This window comes from Lissotriton vulgaris, chromosome 7 (genome assembly GCF_964263255.1).
Source record: "Lissotriton vulgaris chromosome 7, aLisVul1.2, whole genome shotgun sequence".
NCBI classification, from domain to species: domain Eukaryota; kingdom Metazoa; phylum Chordata; class Amphibia; order Caudata; family Salamandridae; genus Lissotriton; species Lissotriton vulgaris.
Genome location: NC_141695.1, coordinates 630,875,067 through 630,895,541, shown reverse-complemented (window position 1 = coordinate 630,895,541; position 20,475 = coordinate 630,875,067). Strand labels below are relative to the sequence as shown.

Genomic DNA, 20,475 nt, shown 5'->3' with positions numbered 1-20,475 from the left:
CCGGCCTTTGCCCAGGCGCATCCGTGCTGCGCCCAGTGCTGCGGTAGTCAGTTGGCACTTTTGAGTGGCCTTGTTTGGCCGGAGGCTCCTCCTCCCTCCAATCAGCAGAGGCGTACCCTGGGGGACAAAGTCCACCCCAGCACAGCAAAGCACAGAGCAATAGAGTTGGGGCTCAAACCGGACCCCGCCGGTAAGCAGCACATCTTGCGCTGTGGTAATCAGCTGGCGCCTTTGAACATCCTCGCCTGGCAGGGCGATCCTCCTCTCTCCAATCAGAAGAGGCGCACACTGGGGGACCGATTCCCACCCCAGCACAGCAAAGCACAGAGCAACAGATTCTGGCCTCACTTGGGGCCAGATGTAGGTGGCCGTTTGAGGCCATTTACCGAGCGGTAACGGCCGATTTTGGCCGTTACCGATCGGTAAATGGGTGACAGGTATGTAGGGGGCATTATTTTACCGAATCGGTAAAATTACCGAATCGGTAATTTTACCGATTCGGTAAAATAAAAATTTGGTCATTTTACCGATTCTGAGGCACCCAGATGTAGGTGGGACTCTTCAGAGTCCCAGAGGCCTTACCGAATCGGTATTTTACCATCAAATCCAATTTGATGGTAAAATACCGATTCCGGTGTGCATGCACATGTGTGCATGCACACCTATGCCATGTGACAGGCAGACCTGCCCTTAGGGCATGTATGCCTGCCACATGGCACCCGAGCCTGTTTTGGGGGTGCCAGAGGGTGTCAAAGTGACACCCCCTGCACCCTTGTGAAAATCGGCATTTACCGATTCGGTAAATACCGAATCGGTAATGCCCATTCATTCCTATGGGCTTCAAAGCCCATAGGAATGAATGGGCATTACCGATTCGGTATTTACCGAATCGGTAAATACCGAATTCTTCCGATTCGGTATTCCAGCACATCTGGAATACCTACATACCCACCCCTTAGATTTACCGATTTTTAATTACCGAACCGGTAAAATTCGGTAATTAAAAATCGGTAAATCTATTCTACCTACATCTAGCCCTTAGTGAGGACCTGAGCAGACGTAGTCTTTCTCTTACAGCTGCACCTCAAAAAATACTGTCCTATTGTCAAAAATATCATAGTGCAACATGCATCTGTTTATGCCTTTTACGTTCACCATATACTGCAAGTGTCATCCTCTGACGCTTTTTAAACACGATGTTCTGAAGGAATAGCTTAACTCTGCTAATGCAGTCTGTTCAACAAACAGTGTGAATAAAACTATCCCTTGGCTGGTTTAGATAAATATTGAAGCCCAAATACTCGTCTTGGACACAAGCACTTACAGATTAAATCATAAACATAACAACTGTGTTTCTATGAAAGTATAAAATATTTTATTAAAACAATTAACAATTCCGAATTGTATAAACACGACACTTGATAAAAATAGAGTTAAGCAGCTCTATGCAGAATTTATAAAAACAAAATTGCATCTATATGTTAAAAAAAACATAAATGAAACATGTATGTGTAAATTTACTAAACAGTTGATCGAGAGGAAGACCTGCCCAAATTGTATAGCGACATATAGGACAAACATTTAGTGGGAGAGAAATTAAACAAACACAGACAGTCACACTTTGTCATTAAGTTGTGCACATTAAATGTCCAATCTGGCTCACACCAAAACCCGACTTCTTCTCAATGTTCTTGGGGCGAGTTTGGTATTTTAATTGTGCAATAGTATGCGTCGACGCGTTTCGGTGGCTTTAATAGATGGTTGCCGCCTTTATCAAGACTTTTGATCTTGTTTATGACTCTCCTAAAGTGGCACTGGATGGTTGCCTTTAATTGTGGATCCTTAGATCATCTTTATTGTGCGGTTTGTCGTTCTAAGCGTATTGAATCAGTAAATATTGTTCTGAAACACTCTTGACCTGGAAATAGTATCCCCTTTGGACAATGTTAGTCCTGGTTAACCATTTTTCTTCCTGATTATGAAGATATGGGGGCATGGATGCAATCACACCTGGAGAGATGTTATCCTCAGCTTGGTATTTCTGGTCCTTTCCACTTCTTATTATGTTGTTTGGACAGGGGGCACCCTCCGTTTTACTCCATGTCCTATGAAAAATCAGTCAGAGGTCTTGGGATCGGGTGGTAGTATGCCTGGTTCCCTCTCAACAAGGCTCCGCGTGCCTGTCTCTGAGAGTCAGTTCACGTCCCGCCCGTCCGTGTGGCTTCTTGCTTGTTCTCCGTCTTCCGTCTTACGAGAAAGTGCACTTTCTCGTAAGACGGAAGACGGAGCAGAAATACCAAGCTGAGGATAACATCTCTCCAGGTGTGATTGCATCCATGCCCCCATATCTTCATAATCAGGAAGAAAAATGGTTAACCAGGACTAACATTGTCCAAAGGGGATACTATTTCCAGGTCAAGAGTGTTTCAGAACAATAATTACTGATTCAATACGCTTAGAACGACAAACCGCACAATAAAGATGATCTAAGGATCCACAATTAAAGGCAACCATCCAGTGCCACTTTAGGAGAGTCATAAACAAGATCAAAAGTCTTGATAAAGGCGGCAACCATCTATTAAAGCCACCGAAACGCGTCGACGCATACTATTGCACAATTAAAATACCAAACTCGCCCCAAGAACATTGAGAAGAAGTCGGGTTTTGGTGTGAGCCAGATTGGACATTTAATGTGCACAACTTAATGACAAAGTGTGACTGTCTGTGTTTGTTTAATTTCTCTCCCACTAAATGTTTGTCCTATATGTCGCTATACAATTTGGGCAGGTCTTCCTCTCGATCAACTGTTTAGTAAATTTACACATACATGTTTCATTTATGTTTTTTTTAACATATAGATGCGATTTTGTTTTTATAAATTCTGCATAGAGCTGCTTAACTCTATTTTTATCAAGTGTCGTGTTTATACAATTCGGAATTGTTAATTGTTTTAATAAAATATTTTATACTTTCATAGAAACACAGTTGTTATGTTTATGATTTAATCTGTAAGTGCTTGTGTCCAAGACGAGTATTTGGGCTTCAATATTTATCTAAACGAGCCAAGGGATAGTTTTATTCACACTGTGTGACAGTACCCTATTCCCCTGGTTGTAAGGGGTCCCTCTCATAATATCTTTACAATGTTCAACAAACAGACCACACGTCCAGCTTCCACACTGTTGTAGCCCTAGAGATTTTTTCATTATGATAATTTCTTTCTAGGAAACTGGGATGAACTACTTGCTTTCAAAAAGCCAGACCTGTTAGCTTAGCAATGCATGTTTTTCCTTTGTGAAGGTTGAGAAATTAGCATGCCATGGCCCACTTAGAGCCCTGCCAGACTTCTGCCTCCTACCTCACAGTCATAATCTGTAACAGGCATCTGTTAATGTACACACAGATGAAAAATTTAGACTGAGACACAATAATAATAATACTGACATTTATAAAACACGAACAGCTACATCCGACGGAGGTGTCCCGGGGTTGTGGCAACAGGTGGCCCACACTGGTGGCACAGCAACATAACCCTTTGCAATTTAGCTAAGACTGCAGAGCCACGTTTTCGCAGTTTTCCTGGATACTTGTTCAGAGTCAATGTGACGCATGCGGTTCAGCAGAGAGTTCCATAATTTGGCTACCCCCACTGTGAAAGATCTGCCCCCAAGCCGAGTTTTCCTAACTCGAGCAATGCAAAGCATGTTTTGAATATTAGACCTCAGTAGGCGATTTTGCTTATAAGTATCAAGCAGTTGTTTCAGGTAATTAGGACAGTTATCGTGGAATGTCCGGCCTTGAACTCAATTCTTTTTTCCACCGGCAGCCAGTGCAGTTCTTTAATATGCGGAGAGATATGGTGATGAAATGGAACAAATCTAATCAATCTCGCAGCAGCATTCTGTACCATCTGTAGTTTCCTGACAAGGCCATTGGCATAGTCCAGCCTAGATGTCACAGTGGCATGGACTATGACCCGTCTGCATTTCTCTGGCAGCAGATGTAAAAACTTTCGCAAATTTCTCAATTTACTAAAGCAGGAGGTTGCCACCTGCTGAATATGGAATAAAGGCGAAAAATCGCATATAAAAACAGGGTTTAAGATGAGATGTCAAACAGAAAAAGGCTCGGACACACTGGTTGAGTTCTTCAATACTTATATTGAAAGTTAAATTTGCAGTGAAATAGTTTTGCACAAATTGTTTCACAAATGTCATTTATATGTTTTGGTTCACAACTTCACTTGGGGCACACTACACAAACTGTAAATATTTTCTACTATGTTATGTAAAACTATTTCAATGCAAATGTAACTTTTAATATAAGTATTGAAGAACTCAAGCAGTGTGTCCGAGCCTTTTTCTGTTTGACATCTCATCCTAAACCCTGTTTTTATATGCGATTTTTCGCCTTCCTTCCTATGAAATATTAAGTATCTTTCCCGCAGGAGCCATTGTTTTTTCTAATATACTTAATCACCCAGGCTCCCTTGTGAGTAGGGTTCGCTTGTCTTTCATTTACGACCTGCTGAATATGGGTCACAAAAGAAAGGTCTGCATCCCACTTTACTCCCAGATTTTTAACAGTGCCTGCAGGAATGGGTGGTAAGCATATTTCCGGTTGCCACCACAAATCCGGTGCTGGTGGCTGGATCTTACCAAAGAACATCACTTCAGTTTTCTCCGCATTAAGCTTGAGTTTGTTTTTGCTATTCATCCAAGAAGCAGTCTTTCAAGCAGCCCTTGAAGCATTTAAAGATGTCCTCCGAATGATCATTAAAAGAAAACACCATCTGGGTATCATCGGCATAGGAAATCACCTTCACACCCCAGTTTGCTATAAGTGGGAACAGTGGTGCCAGATAAATATTGAAAAGAAGCGGGATCAGTGCCGACCCATGTGGGACCCCACACCATAAATGCTTATGATTGGACTGTTATGGTTGGAGAGCCATGCTTTGTGTACGATTATTAAGGAATGATGTCAGCCAAGCCAGGGCTGTTCCACTGATGCCGATATCCTGGAGTCAATGAACCAATATAAAGTGGTCCACTGTATCGAATGCGGCTGATAAATCCAGGAGCACCAGCGTAGATGATGCCCCTGAATCTACCACCATCCTCACAGATTCTGACACCTCTAATAAAGCAGTCTCCTTGCTAAAACCAGCACGAAAATGAAAATGAACTTGGCCAGTTGTCGCTGCACCATTTTCTCTAACATTTTTGATGGCGCAGGAAGCAAAGAGATGGGTCTATAGTTGTTCAGTGCGCCTAAATCGAAATTGTTTTTTTTTTTAAGAGGCAGGATTGTGGCATGCTTCCACAGGTCAGAGAAAATGCCCTAAGTAAGAGAAGTGTTCCAAATGTGAGACAACACATGGAAAGAAGAGAGTGCCAACTCTTTTCACAGTTTAGGGGGGCAAGGGTCCTCCGGTGACCGTGATTTGCATCTTTGAAACTCTGCCAGCGCCTCCTGCTGGGAGATAGGAGAGAATTCTAAAAGGGGAGGCTTGGGACTATTTCTATCAGACGCATCTGTTTAAACAGTCTCTACTTCCGCTGAGAAAGAGTTATAGCCCGTTTGAATTTTGCTGTCAAAAAATTCAGAGATTCTTTCGCAAAGTGAAAGAGAAGGCAATGCTTCAATCACTAATTTGTGCAGTTTAAGAAAAGAATTAACAACCTTAAAAATGCCTTTGCTTGAGTTATCAGCTGTGCTGATGCACGTTGCTATATAGTACTTCCTAGCCTCTCTCATCAATTTATGAAGCTCTTTCAGAGAAATCTTATATGGTGCTTTCTCCGCAGCGCCATAATCCACCCTGCACTGACGTTCGAGGTGTTTGCACCTGCTTTTGTGTTTCCTTAGAGTCTCTGTATACCAAGGGGCAGAAGGGGATTTTCTCATTGATTTTGTAACTCTGACTGGGCGGTGGACTCCACCGCTGTGGAAATCAACGTATTTAGCGCCATTGTATCTACGTTAGGGTCTATAGATAATGGTGGCTGGTTATTCAGCAAAACTGGGTCTAGAAACTCATCAGTCAGTTTATTCCAAATTCTTTTTGAAAGGTGATGTGTACTCTCGGGCGGATGTATGTCGTTACAACGCATACTTTTACTCCGCGTACCATTACAACGCGGTATTTACAACGCATACCGCTACAACGCATAGCGCTTTGGGGTGCTGGATAGTGGTAAGTATAATTTACTATTCTAACTCCAGTCCCCGTGGACCCTAGGGAAGGTGTTGGATAGTAAATTAAACTTACCTCTTATCCTAGAGCGCCCCCCAGCGCAATGCGTTGTAACGGTATGCGTTGTAATGCCTGCGTTGTAGTGGTAGTGCGGAGTAAAAAATGCGTTGTAACAGGTGAATACCCTCTCGGGCAGGCTGGATCTTGCCACTCTAAATTAAAATGGGATTAAGCAGTGGTAAGTCCAGACACAAGAAGGTTGTGACTCTAATTGTGATGGAAATTGGCCAACCGTGACCAATTATTTGCTTACTTAATTTTTGTGGAAGCAATTTTTTGTGTTCTCACCAAAAGAAGGCTGTGGCTGTCTGTTGCCACAAAGACCTACTGTATTCAATCTAGACTTGAAGTGAGATTTGTGTTAACCTTGCACGCATGATTCAACAACTTTTTCATCTATCTCAGTTCACTGCTCCTAATTTAATGGCTTTCTTCTTTATTTTTGTATTTGTCCCTTCCATTGAGCATTTCAGTCTTGCTCTGTTTTGATTAGATGAGGTGTCCCCTTCTGCTGTTGAAGGGGACTACTTTTTTATTTCTCTTTCAGCACTTTATGAGACTACTTGATCTATTTTCTGTCTCCCACTTAGGTTTTGCTTGTGTTTTTAAACTTTTTCTGAGGCCACAGCAGCTGCACACTGACGCGCACAGCTACCAGACGGCTCATGTTGGTCAAGTTATGCACTACCCTGTGCACTACCCGGTACCAGTGGGGGCTCCTCCCCTATAAAGGAGGAACGTATGAGAGTAAGGGGGAGGTTAACAAGTGTATATGGGAAAATTTGAGATTGTCAGTAAGAATGATTGAGAGTAATTGTGAATGAATCAAAGTGAGCAAGTACAAGAGAGTGAGTGAGAGTGGAAGAGTGAAATGTGAATGCAAGTGAATGAGTAAAAGTGAGTGAGACTCAGTGTAATTTACTGAATGTAAATGAGAGTGTAAAGAATGTGAGTTATGCTTGCAAGCCTGCTATTGGCCATTATATACTGAAGATAATGCTTCGCTGATATAGGCACATGTGACAAAATACTGGCACTGGATGAGTGGGACGAGTATGCGTCCCAAACCAAATGCACTGCAAATTTTGCAGAACAGGCACTCCTTTGTTTTCGTTTTCATACCTCTTGAACTTGTTTATTCTTATTTATTCTCTTCTCTTTTCTGTTAACTTTCTCAAATTTATAGTCCCCACTTGACTTGGCGTACCGCCTATTTTCCATGTTTCTAGTGTTCAAACTGTGCCACTCGGGGCCTCTGGAAAGAACATGACTGATGCGAAGTTCGTAAAAAGACAGTGTTTATTTCAAATCACCCAATGCATTTCGGGCACGGACTGCCTTCGTCGGGGGTCACTGTGAATTAAAAAATATATATAACATTTAATCCTTATACCAAGAAATGTCTCACTTAATATCATCATTCAGTTATGCAGTATAATATACAGATATTGCAATTACTTCAACAAACCGCATTTATCTCTTTTTAACCAAATCCTCCATGACCCTGATGTTTTACAAGCACATGGTGTCACAATAACAATTAATGTCTGGCACTGGCATATTCGAGGTGGTATTAGGCATAATGGGCACTGATGGTAAATTATGAGTACTGGCTTAATAGAGGTAATTCTGAGCAAATGGGGGTACCCGTGGACAACTGCTGTCGTTCACATACTTAATACCTTGTGTGCTCATGACGAGCTGAGCTCGTCATGAGGCACGGTGGAGCTGTGCTCATGACGAGCTGAGCTCGTCATGACCACTGCGGCGCTCACACACGGGGCTAATTCTCCTGCTGTGCTGAGCGTTCCACGGAAACGGGCGTGGTCATGACGAGCTGGTCATGACGAGCTCAGCTCGTCATGAGCACAGCGCCACCGTGCAGCATAACGAGCCGAGCTCGTCACAAGCAACGTGGCGCTGCGTGTGCCCCTAAGCGCCGCGGGGGAATTAGCCCCGCGGCAAAAGGGTTAAGGCAATTCTTGGCATAGGGACACCGTTGGCATCATTTTGGTAGCACACTGGAGGTACTTCTGGTCATAAATGAGTACTACATTTGCCCTCCTTCATGACAAGAAGTTACTCGAATGTGCTGCCAACATTTAGGCAAGGGTTTACAATGCCAAGAATTTTCTGAAAGATATGGGAGGGTGGGTACCAGAAACAAATGCTGGGCCTGACATATTAGTGGTACTTTTTTACATAAGGGTCATGCATGGTATATGCACAATATTAACGGCAAAATGTCACAGGCATATTGTATGTAATTTATGAGGGGCACCATGGTATATGCGGGACACCCATGACACAATGCTGGCCCTGTAAAAATGGAGATACATTTTGATACATGGGTCAACTCCTACAGAGTGTCAGGTTTCACTGGCTTATCACACCATGAAGGACTTGAATGTTAAATGAAAATTGTACTTTCAATGCACTACTTAACCCCATTTTTTTCAAAATGTTCTTGGGGGAGAGCCCTCCATAGAAAAGGTCTGTTGTGCGTTATAGTTCAAGAGAAGTATAACACCATAACACTTTCAAAAATCATGTCACCACCCTACCATATGTGTTTTTTAAAACAGACAATGTTCTGTGTTGTGTTGCTTTATTAACCACACAGTTATTATAGGAGATAAGCAATGGCAATTATTGTATTGTCCTCAGGGTTAAGGTAATGTTACATCACTTCCTGTGAAGGTTTGGGAGCTCATAGGGCATATGTTGTTACTTCCTATGATATTATTAATGTCAAAATGAGTGTGCTGTCACTTCCCCTATCCCTGGCTCTTTGGTTTGCCGTCCACGGTGCTCAGCATCATGCGTTCCACTTTTCATTGTTGGTGCATTGGAGTGATATATTTCTGGATTTCCACCGTGCACATGGACCAGATTCTAGACCCCGCCAGCAAAGTTTCTTATCTTTTCTTGCTGCTTCTGTTCTGTCACATGTTTGTTTTCCTTCCTTCTCCCTGACTTCTCACTTTCCTCCTTTTCTCTTTCGGCTTGACACGTAGACAATCCTGGTGGGAGACAGCGGTGTTGGGAAGACCTCCCTGCTTGTGCAGTTTGACCAGGGAAAATTTATTCCCGGCTCCTTCTCGGCAACAGTGGGCATTGGATTCACGGTAAGTGACCAACCAGCAGCATGCATGCCAACGTTTCAGAAGAGGAAAGTGGGAGGTTTTGGAAAATATAGGAGGCATGTATGTTTCCCATTCACTAATACTGAACCAGAGTCCATTTTAGGCAGGAGACAGCTAAATTAAAGCCATTATTTGCCTCAAAAATCGGAACTCCCGCGCCTGAATCGCTGTGTTGGCATGTGTGTGCCAACTCCAGTGGCAGCTGGGGTATCCAGTGTGCTCTGCGTCTTGAAAAATAGATTTACGGTGCGGAAATGAACCCCATCTGTAAGTAAATACTACCATCTTGTGGCCAAAATAGGCAGATGATATTTTGTGGGTACATAAGTGCTGTATTATCTCGCAGCGACGTTTCTAGTCTATGACGTGTGAAAACTGTAAATGCTGACTAATAAAAATGAAAGGATAATTTTCCAAAGCCAAGCTTCATAAAACATTAAAAAAGAAACGGGCAGCAATAAAAAGTCAGAGTTCGACAGGCATGATCGGAGTGTTCAGGGTGCCATAATCAGGAATTTATAGCCTGTAACCTGCTGCCTGTAGCCCCCCCCCCCCCTCCCCCCCCCTCCCCAGAAATGTAATGCTTAAAGCCGTGGATGCTCTCTAGAAAACCGCCACTCATCTCCTTCGGGTTGCCTTTACTTGCCCGCCTTCTCTTTCTGGTCTCCCATTGCATTGTGGACCTTGTTGTATGATCCATAGTTCTTGTGTTATAGTAGGTTTCAGAGTTAACCCCCCCCCCCATGCCTTATGGTGATTGTAGTTATTTGTATGATAGTACATGTTGTCACATTTTGCTGTAAATACAGCTCATAATATGAATTACCTCCTCGTTAGTCTTCCTCGCCACATGAGTTACATAGTGAGCTTTAGCTCCACAACAGAACCCTCCAAAGCAAAAAGAAACCACCTCCCACCCCCTCCCAACATGGCCGACCAGTCCCACCTGACCTCTATAAGAGGCGGGCCGGCCCAACCAATCAGCCTGATCTACCAAGCAAACAATGAAGCCGATAGCCAGACAGGGAGGGGGGGAGGGAACTCATGTGGCGAGGAAGACTATACTCGGAGTAATGAAGATTACCGGTAAGTAACCGGGGCATTTCTCTCTATTTGGCGCTCAGAGGAGGGTAGCAGTGCTGGTTTATAAACAGTTAAATATTCTCTCGCCTCATGCTTCAGTATATGTTTATATATCAGTTTGTGCTACAAGAGAGCGCCTATTTTTTCTTCATATTTTCTTGTAGTAAAACACTGCAAATTGTATCCTTCTACACAATTGCCCTGTATTTATAGCAGCAAGTGCTTGGCATGTGAAGGCAAATGGAGTGCGGGGAGGTTGAAATAGTGAGCCTTGAGAAACTTGTTCTTTGTTAATACTGATTTCAATGTGAGAGTGTTCTGCAATAGTGGTCTGACATTTCTGGTATGGCTTTTTAATATGATTGATGATGTTACACTCAACGCCACCCCTCTCTGTTGCTATTTCACCGCGACCTTCTGTGCCCTCAATCCAGGTCGCATCTCCCAGTCCTGCTGCTGCACCTCGCCATCCAGCACCGAATGTGCCTGCCATTTCACTTGCACTCTCATGCACCAACCTCAGTTCAACCATACACCTCACACGCCCAGCACACTCAACGGCCACTCGCCCAACCCCCACTATTCCAGATTCCTCCCTGTCCTCCATACTCCTCAACGCTCGCTCCTTCGCTAAACCCGCCACCGAAATTTGAGATCTGCTACACGAACGCTCCCCGGACCTCGTCTTCATGACTGAAACCTCAAAGACGCCCTCGTCGGCCTTCGTCATCGCCACTGCAATCCCCGGATACAAGATCGCAAGGCAGGACCGGACAAACAGACCTGGAGGCAGAGTCGCTATCATCTGTAAAGAATCCATCGAATGCTCCCCCACCTTAGAAAGCACCGCCAGCAACATGGAGCACTTGACCCTCAAACTCCTCATCACTGCCAATGTGCACTAAAGGATAGAAAATGACTCATATATATATATATATATATATATATATATATATATATATATATATATATATATATATATATACTTACCATCACAAAACTATTTTTCGTTGCTATTTACGCTATGATATTTTGGTGGCACAATATGATTGTGCTCAATATTCCAACCACCCATGACAGCATAACTGAGTGGGAGGAGTGGGAGACACCTGACAGCTTTCCCCAGGTTAAGAGTTTTTAGTTATATTTAACAGTGTTCATATGGTGCAGATCTCATCACATAGGTAGCTAGCTGCCTCCTATGAACAAGAGAACATTGAAAGCAACTGACTATAGAGCAGTTGCAGTTGCATCTGAAACTCAGACGAAAGCCACTAGCCTTTGAAGGCATGCATTTCTAAAGTTTTACGCACATTAATCAGGTTGGGATCGGATGGATTGCCTCAATTAAGCGACATCAGGCTCTGGAGGTGTAATGGGAAAAGGCTTGCTGTAGAAGTTTAGATTTTTTTTGCCTCAGAAATGCAGACTAAGAGGGAAGATGTGCTTCTTGTTGCTTTAGTGGCACCTGGTAGTGGTAGTTTTTGCAGTTAGTAGTAGCCTGTACAGGTAGGTTAGGCGGGGCCATATGGCCATTTGTGCATGCCACAGTGCACCAGGGAGCCAGAGCAGAACTCTTTGTGAAGGTTCACAGGGATACCCCTGAGGTGCTCACCGCCCGGTATTAAGTGAGATTGTACAAGTTTAAAATGGTATTGTGCAAGTTTAATGCTTTACTGATGGTTGTTTAGACATGATCTTGACCATTTTATCCCTTAGTTGGGAAGGGTTGTGGCAGACTGAATTTGGCCCAAAGGATGGGGCGGGCCACAGTGACAGGCCAACCGTAAATCCCAGAAAGAGGAGGCCGGTCAGATGTCTTTGATTCATGATGGACTGTGGCCAGGCGCAAAACCAGAATCTATTGGTTCATGACCTCCTTCTGCTTCAAGCGTGCTAGAGGGCTAGGGTAACCAGCTTTCGCTAACCAACAAAACGGAATATTACGCGAACATAGAAGTAGGACTTAAGGTTGGCATGGATTGACAGGTACAGAATGGCCTAAGTGACAGCCCACATCAACATTGAAAACACTGCATTTAATTCTCTTTTGTGGTTCATTGTGTGTGTTTTCAATGTTGATGTGGGCTGTCACTTAGGCCATTCTGTACCTGTCAATCCATGCCAACCTTAAGTCCTACTTCTATGTTCGCGTAATATTCCGTTTTGTTGGTTAGCACAATTTCATTTTTGGTTTGATTCTCAGTCTGTGTTAACTAAATAACTTTCTGCTACAGGCTTCAAGTTAATCCTTCTCTGCAACACATGAAAACGTGCTTCCCTTTGTGTTTAGTCTACCCTCTCTAAATACTGGGTCAAATGCTACATTTACAGAAATTTGGTGGGATATATGGTGAAAAAGAGATACGAAAAATCCCGGACGTCTGCTCAGCCTAAAGTAGAGATGCCATAGGGGGCCATTAATTAAGTCAATGTGTCTGTATGCATGTCAGAAGGCTAGAGATGTTACATTTTGCAAGATAGAGGAACAATAATGTAAAAGGCCTAGAAATAATGTTAGATTGCCATCAACAATGAAAGTGAGTATGTGAGAAATGTCAGAAACAGCAGTCACAAGGTGGAAGAGGCAGCAGTGACGTCATCCGCACAGTAATACTGTGAAAGAGAAATCACAAAAACGTCACTAGTTCCATGGTGGCAATCAGTTTCCATCTCGCCAAAGGGAAGACTATATGTGTGGATGACCTCACCCAATGGTCCTTGGCCAACTCTTTGCAGGAGAATCTTTATGAGAAATTCCTATCCCGCCTCAGAGTACTTAAATCCAGTGCTTAATTTGTAAAAAAGTGCTGGTGCGCATAACTCTGCCCAGCAGCCCGCAACTGGTGCAATTAAATAGCAGCATGCCAGATAGCAACGCTGGTAGTCTCAAATTCACCTCATACATTTTAATCCTCTACCAGACACTTCCTGCCCCTGCCTCTATCTCACACTTGCAGGTTCCTTCTTTGTCCCATTGTGAATATTTTTTTATTCTTTCTCTTCTTCCGTCTTTCCAATCTGTGTTTTCCCTCTTTATTTGTGCTCCGTAAATAGCTAATGCGGAAAAATACGTGCCAGACTCCAAAAAATGAGTGCCTGTGGCACCCACCGGCTCAAATTAAGCAGTGCTTTTATTCCTTTAGTACAATGTACTGGAACACATCTTATATGTCTATGTACGGTACCTTTTGTAAAGCGCGCTGTCACCTGCTCGGCTGTGTTCACACAACATAAAACTACAAAAAAAGTGAAACAAATAAAACAACTACGGGCAGGCGACACATATGACCAGAGGAGGCCCGTAATGAGACATGGTTAAAAACGCCATATGCGATTCAAGGGTCGACGTATGTAACATACAGCAATGGAGAAGACACACACATAAATACTGTTTGGAACTAATCTTGGTGTCGTGTCGTGTGCTTCCATGAACTTCTTCCTGTAGAATACATTAGAAATGAAGATTGGGCCCGCCATCGTACGCTGTAAACTAGTGGTCTTTGGCTCCCCCCTGTGGCAGAAACTGAACAATAGCATCAGATTTCGAAGGAAAGAAAACACCTCTGCTATCTACAACAAACACCAGCTGTAGATTCTTATCACGTGTTTCACCCACAGATGAAAGCAAAAACAGCTGTCAGTATACAGTTTTCACGGAAAGAGAAAATCCCAACTTGATAACGTAACAGCTGAACATAAAAAATACTCTTTGGATGCAACTAACTTTTATTGTACTGTATAAACTATAAGATATCCAGGGTAAACCATGCTTTCAATTTCCTCTTTCCAGATCTCACAGGTGCTTTTCACAGGATCAAATGTGCCTGTGTCTGAACTTGTCGAGCAGATTTTAATTTTCAGCTTGTCTTTCCCCCACAAAAACAACCTGATTTCAACGCAGACACCTGCGCACCACGGCGCTTTCCTGCCCTTTCATTCTGACTTAGGGCAGCACTGCAGGAAAGCTTGCTGTGCTGCTCTTCGCCAAAAAAGAGTAAATGAGGCCCTGTTTTGGGAATTTCAGGTGCAATCCCTCTCAACAGCAAGACAGTCAAGAGTGTGAATAGCAAACCAATGTGTACGGATTCAGTTCTTGTTATGTTGTCAGGTGATACATTATAAAAAAAAAAAAATCCAGTACTTGTATAGCGCACGAATCACCCCCGAAGGGGTATCTCGGCGCTGGGGACCGTTGGGAAGATTAAGCGAGTTATATTGCCCAGAGTTGCCCAGAGTTGCATGGTGCTGGGCAGACCCCTGCCACCGGAGCTAGCGTCCAGCGTCAGTCGCCCTGGCCGTGGTGCCACACCTCTTCCCATTATCAATTCTTGTGACGCTGAGCATCTCTTGCACGGTTATAAGCAATTTCCCATGAACGCTTTTACTTTCTTACTACCGTGATCTTATACAGCTGGAACAAACTAGTTGATGGTTTCCAACCAGTTAAGCAGTTGCAAAGCATCTCTGCATATTTCGGAGAATTGTTAGCAACGAGGGGCTGGCCCGTTTGCTTCACAATCTCAAACAGTTTCGATATTAAAGTCTCGGGGGCATATTATCAAGACCGGCCATAAAATTATCGCCGCTTTAGCGGCAGGAAACTGCTGCTAAAGCGGCGATAATGGGCTTGATAATATGTCCTTGTGAATTCCCATAGCAGCCCAGGTTCTGGTGTTAACCTGGGCTTCTATGGGAATTCACAAGGGCATATTATCAAGCCCATTATCGCCGCTTTAGCATCAGTTTCCTGCCTCTAAAGCGGCGATAATTTTATCGCCGGTCTTGATAATATGCCTCTCAGTGACAGTTTTTGGCCTTCGTGTGGTCGCAAACTGGGCCAAATGTACACTGCTATGTTTGTGATTGGCTCCTAGGGGTCGGCCAAATATAAGGGATCAAAATAGAATGTAGAAAATGCACTCTGACCCTAGTGTGAGCCGGTTGGCTGTCACAAAACCTCTCAAGAAATCCACTTGGCTCTGGTACAGCCACAAGTCTAAGGTATTGAGGAGACTACAGCTGTAGGCAGTCAGCAGATGAATGAGCTCGGCTCATTCTTCATCATCTTGTCACTGTAAAATAATAAACTGAGAATCAAACCAAAAATGAAATTGTGCAATAGAAAAGTTTATCTGAGCCTAAAAACTATGATTTTTTTGTCCCATTCTACTTCAGGTCACTGAAGACGCAATGGAACACCAGGGGCGGCCCTAGGCTCATGGCGGCCCTGGGCAGGGAGGGTAGGTAGGGTGCCCTGGAAGAGGGGGTCTAGGCGGGGGGCCCAAATCCCTGTCAGGGGCCGCCACGCAAATATGTATCCATCCTCAGAGGATTATTATATTAAGGATATATATTGGCGTGGCGGCCCCTGGGTTTGGCGGCCCTGTGCAGGTGCACAGCTTGCACATGCCTCAGGCCGCAACTGGGAACTCTAGGGGTGAGAAGTAGATTCAGGTTCAGTTTAAACAATATCTATATTGTATCAGCAGATGAGTGAAGACCTTCCCTGTTGCATTTGTTTAATACAGTAAAATACTTAGTTATACTATCTATTGTTAAGTTCTCAAAGATGAGTGAAAGCCTCCTTGAATCCGCTTTAGGGCATCACATGAAACAACGACCACGGCCGGCTTTAGCACTGGTGGCGCCCTGTGCAACAATGTTTGTTGGCGCTCCCCACTGACCACCTCTGTCACAGAATCCCTCACTAACACAATTTAACAGTGTCCCTCAAGTCTCCATAGCCACTCTCTCTCTCTGATTCATTTCATTTTATTGCACCACTCCTACCAGTGTAAGGTGTCAGAGCACATAGACAATCATACATGTGGAAATCAGCATATAGGAAATGTAACATAACATAAGACAGAGGGCTACAATGTGTAGTAGTCACGTCATCCATACTTGTAGACAGTATAGTTTAAGAGTGCTTGGTCTGGAAAAGCACAAACTTAGAATTTAAAAAGTAATACCATGGTTGGGGGTTCTCTTTACTAATAAGAAGAGATTTCTACCCAAATAAACCATTTTTTAGCAAGATTAGGATAATGAAAGACTGGGGGAAAAGCATATTACTCTAATATATACCTTGTAGTTTGCAGGCAGCTCTTTGATGACAATTAATAGCTCACTGTTATATTTTAGACTTTTAACTTGTAAACCGCAAGTAACAAAAGAATCTCTCAGACAAAAGCAGTAACCCACTGAACTATTTACATTATATGAACTTTGGGATCAGCATTGTACATGCTCTTTGCAGCAGAGTCAAAACCTCCACTAGACAAAGCTCCAGTCTCTCTCCTGGAAGAACATTAATCACCATAGTTTTCGTGACATTTTTATTGATGCCTGAAAATTGCTAGAGGCCAGGAACACGGCAGCAGGTACTTCTGCCCTAGAGCCGGCCCTGACAATGACTGCCATTAGCAAAACCTTCCAACAGGACCACATCGTCTGTTTGCGTCCATACCCGCGAGCCTTCCAGTCTGTCTTTTGACGGCACGTGTCATTCTTCTCGGAGATCTGCAATGGAAAGATTGAAGTCGCAGATTCGCTCTGTATAGGTTTCAATGTCCTATTGGGTGAGGGTTTGGCAGTCCCAAACTTTGAATATTGTTACCTGGCGGCTCGGTTGCCGTGAGTGGCACAGTAGTTTGTGTACCCTGCTCCAGTAGAGGCAGCTCAGGTTCGGGAGTTCCTTAGAGGCAAATCACGCTTGGCAGCAGTGAATCTGCCCGCAAAGCCGTCCCAGACTGGCCGTTGCAGGCACCGGGCAATCCCCCGGTGGGCCGCATTAGTGGGGGCCGGTTTTGGGCCCCTAGGGGCCGTTTTTGTTACATGGCCTGCAAATACGGCCCTGTAACAAAATCAGCCAAAAACCGGCCATGGCAGAGAGCGCGGTTGCACCCCCAACCCCGCCCAACCCCCACCGGCCGAGCACTTTGCCAGGGCCGTTTTTGGTTCCCAGTCCGGCCCTGCTGCAAAGGGACTACCAGCATTCTCCTGGAGGTGGCTAGCCCCTGCTGGTTCAGAGTTTTGCAAAAAACAAACACAAACGTCACCGTCACACCCAACCTCTCGCTGCGGAGTATTACTAAGCAGCTCAGGAAAGTAGTCTCAGCCACTCACCGGCACCGGTAACAAGGACCTGATCACAGGCATAGTTTAAACTATAGTCTGCAAAATACACTGGAAAAGGTGGGTCTTTAGGCTTCGCATTAACATTCAAGTTACCTTCTTGTCTTAGATAAGTCAGAAGCTCATTTCATAATAACAAACTCAAGACACACAAATGATTTCAGTGAAGCCCGAGCCACGCAATTCATTACTGACACTTTTTCATGGAGAAATACTCCTCCTAACAGATGTGCAGCAGGGATTCCATAGTGATGTCATACAAGACTACTAAGCACCCTTTGGAGGAAGGCCACACCCTTCTGGGGAATAAACATCATAAAGGAATACCTTGCTTTTCCCTAAAAGGGAGATACTGGAAATGAACAGTTAATAATTTCTTTTAAAAAACAATGAAAAGGCTCACATTGTTAGTTCTAAGCCTACCACACAGCACAGCTGTCTGTCTGCAAAGACATTTTGGGGACATGCTAAAAGTGTACCTAGGAATTACATTGCTTACCATGTGTTTTGCTTCCTTTCTATTTGCTGGCTTACTTTGTTTTAGTCCATCCACAATGTCTTTATCTCTCCCGTGAAGCATGGCCTGTTAACTACCTCTCAGACTGGCTCCTTGCATTCGTCCATGATTCCTCGTTTTTCGGGAACTCTTGTTTTCTTTTTTCGTGAGGCACTCGACGAGAATCCATTTGTTTTCAACTGTCTACCTTGTATGCTCGTTTACGAAGCAGCTGCTTCAGGGAACCTGCTGTATTTAAAAAAAAATATGTTGTGCCTCTTATCTTTCTGCATGACTGATTCTACTTATCTCTGGCTCTACAAGTTCATCCATCACGCATACCTTTTGAGGAACACTGTTTTGTCTATGAGTTTGTTTATTTTGGTCATTGTTCTTTAACAAAAGCATAACTTACACGATCCTCTTCCTTAATTTCAAGCCCATGCCCTAGGTGCTGTAAGTGGGTGTGTGTGGGGGGTGCTGCAGCACCTCCAAAATAACCATGGTGGAGTTCAGAAGCTGAATGAGCAATAAAGAGGCCTTTACATTTTGATTTTATCCTGTCATATTTACTGTACATGCAAAGACAGAGGTCAAATATCAGGCTAACTCAACCGACAAATTACTGTTTATTCGTTCTAAAGGAAGATTGATGTTTACTTTTCTTTCTCTGACTGCAAAGTGAGAGGATTTTGTAAAGTGACCTCCATTCTGACTGTCTTACTGGGTACAGGGAGTGTGCAAGGAATGGCTGAAGGATGTCATTTTTTAGCACAAAACAAAATGTAAATACCTGTAAATGAAGTGTTCAAATATTTCACAATATATCAGCAAGAGGGAAACACAAAAAGTAAAGCACATTTTTTATAATTCTGAAGCGTGATGGAAACAAAAAATGTAATATGATCAAAACAAATCAATGCACTTGGTGCAAATGAAATATTAACTGAAATTCGATTTCCACATAATATTGTTTGTGCTTTGTATAGTTATATCAGTAAACCTGTATGTATGTGGAAATTTAGTGGTCATTTCAATGGAAAATGTCTTGTCCATAAATGTTAGTGTAATACCACACCACGCTTCAGTAATATATTTGTGACAGTGTGCTCCACAATCACCCACTAACTGCATGCTACATCCTTCATATTTTCCTGCAGAACGCATTTGCTACACTTGTTCTTTGTGAAGCACATGGAGCTTTCACAATCCCTATGACTTCAGTGATGTAATGCTGATGGCAGCACTCCAAGTCAGCACCACTAACGCATGCAAAATGCAAAACGTCATTCACACATGAGCCCTTGTTAGTACACTTCTTTTCAACTGACCTTTTTCAGTGCAAGTCTTGAAGGAAGCAACTTTCTGTAATTTAATAGCATTTGCTCACATATATGGCACACACTTCTCAGGTTTAAAATAGGAATTGATTGTTAAAACACAAGTGCCGAAAAAGACAAGTCTTCATCAGTGAACATTATTTACAGACTACTGCATTATCTGTAATTCACTTCTCAACAAAACATTATAACTGATGTTAATAGGATCTGCAGAAAACAGTGCATTTCCACATTCAAATGACCTTTTCACAGTCATCCAAAACTACACAGTGATCTAATTGAAAGCAATAAAGGAAGTGTGTGCACTGACATGACAAACGACAATTAGAAGGACCACCCAATATGCTCCTTTTGTCAGCAACAATTGTAGTACAAGTATCAACAAAGCAGAGGTCCTTTGTCAAAGAGTTTTTATAGCATTTGCTACCTTATCTGAGCCTGTTTGTAAGCATTCCTAATGTTTACAGATAAGAGACTAAAGGGCTAAGGAAACTGCGAGGCCTATGATTCTGTTTCATTCAAATTCAATAATCAAGTTGCTTCCTTTGCACACTTGACTCACTAAAGACAGCAATACAAATCAGAGAAGACTTACCTCAGGGTGTGATAGAAAGATAGTGACTCAGATACAGCCTGGTACAATATTGTCAAATCTGTATATCTTCCAGTGACTAGGGGCATAATTTAGAAAGCAGTGTGGAAAGAAAATCTCAAAATAACCCCACAAATCACAGTTCGCATGCACTATATACATGCTCTGCTCCACCTACACCCACCTTATATCTGCCTTTCCCAAACCCCACCCTGCTGGCATCAATGCAGTCCTCGGCCACTCGACAGACCATACCTTTTGGCCCCTGGGAAAATATTTGTGAGTACCAATGGTGAACAGTATCACTAAAAACTATTGGCAAAGCCCTTAGGTCCCAAAGACAAGACATATTGGCTTTAAAAATGATTGTTTTACGAAGCATGCCTTTTGAACTGCTGAGTACTGGGGTGATCGATTAT

The 20,475-nt window shown here is 43.3% G+C and overlaps 1 protein-coding gene across 1 annotated transcript in view; it reads left to right on the top strand.

Annotated features, from left to right (window-relative positions):
- The window catches only part of RAB37 (RAB37, member RAS oncogene family), a 471,210-nt gene that overhangs the window by 101,369 nt on the left and 349,366 nt on the right, over nt 1-20,475 (top strand). The window contains exon 2 of the mRNA XM_086930813.1: nt 9,277-9,387. Within this exon, the coding sequence (XP_086786939.1) occupies nt 9,277-9,387 (111 nt within the window). The remainder of the gene's footprint in view (nt 1-9,276; nt 9,388-20,475) is intronic.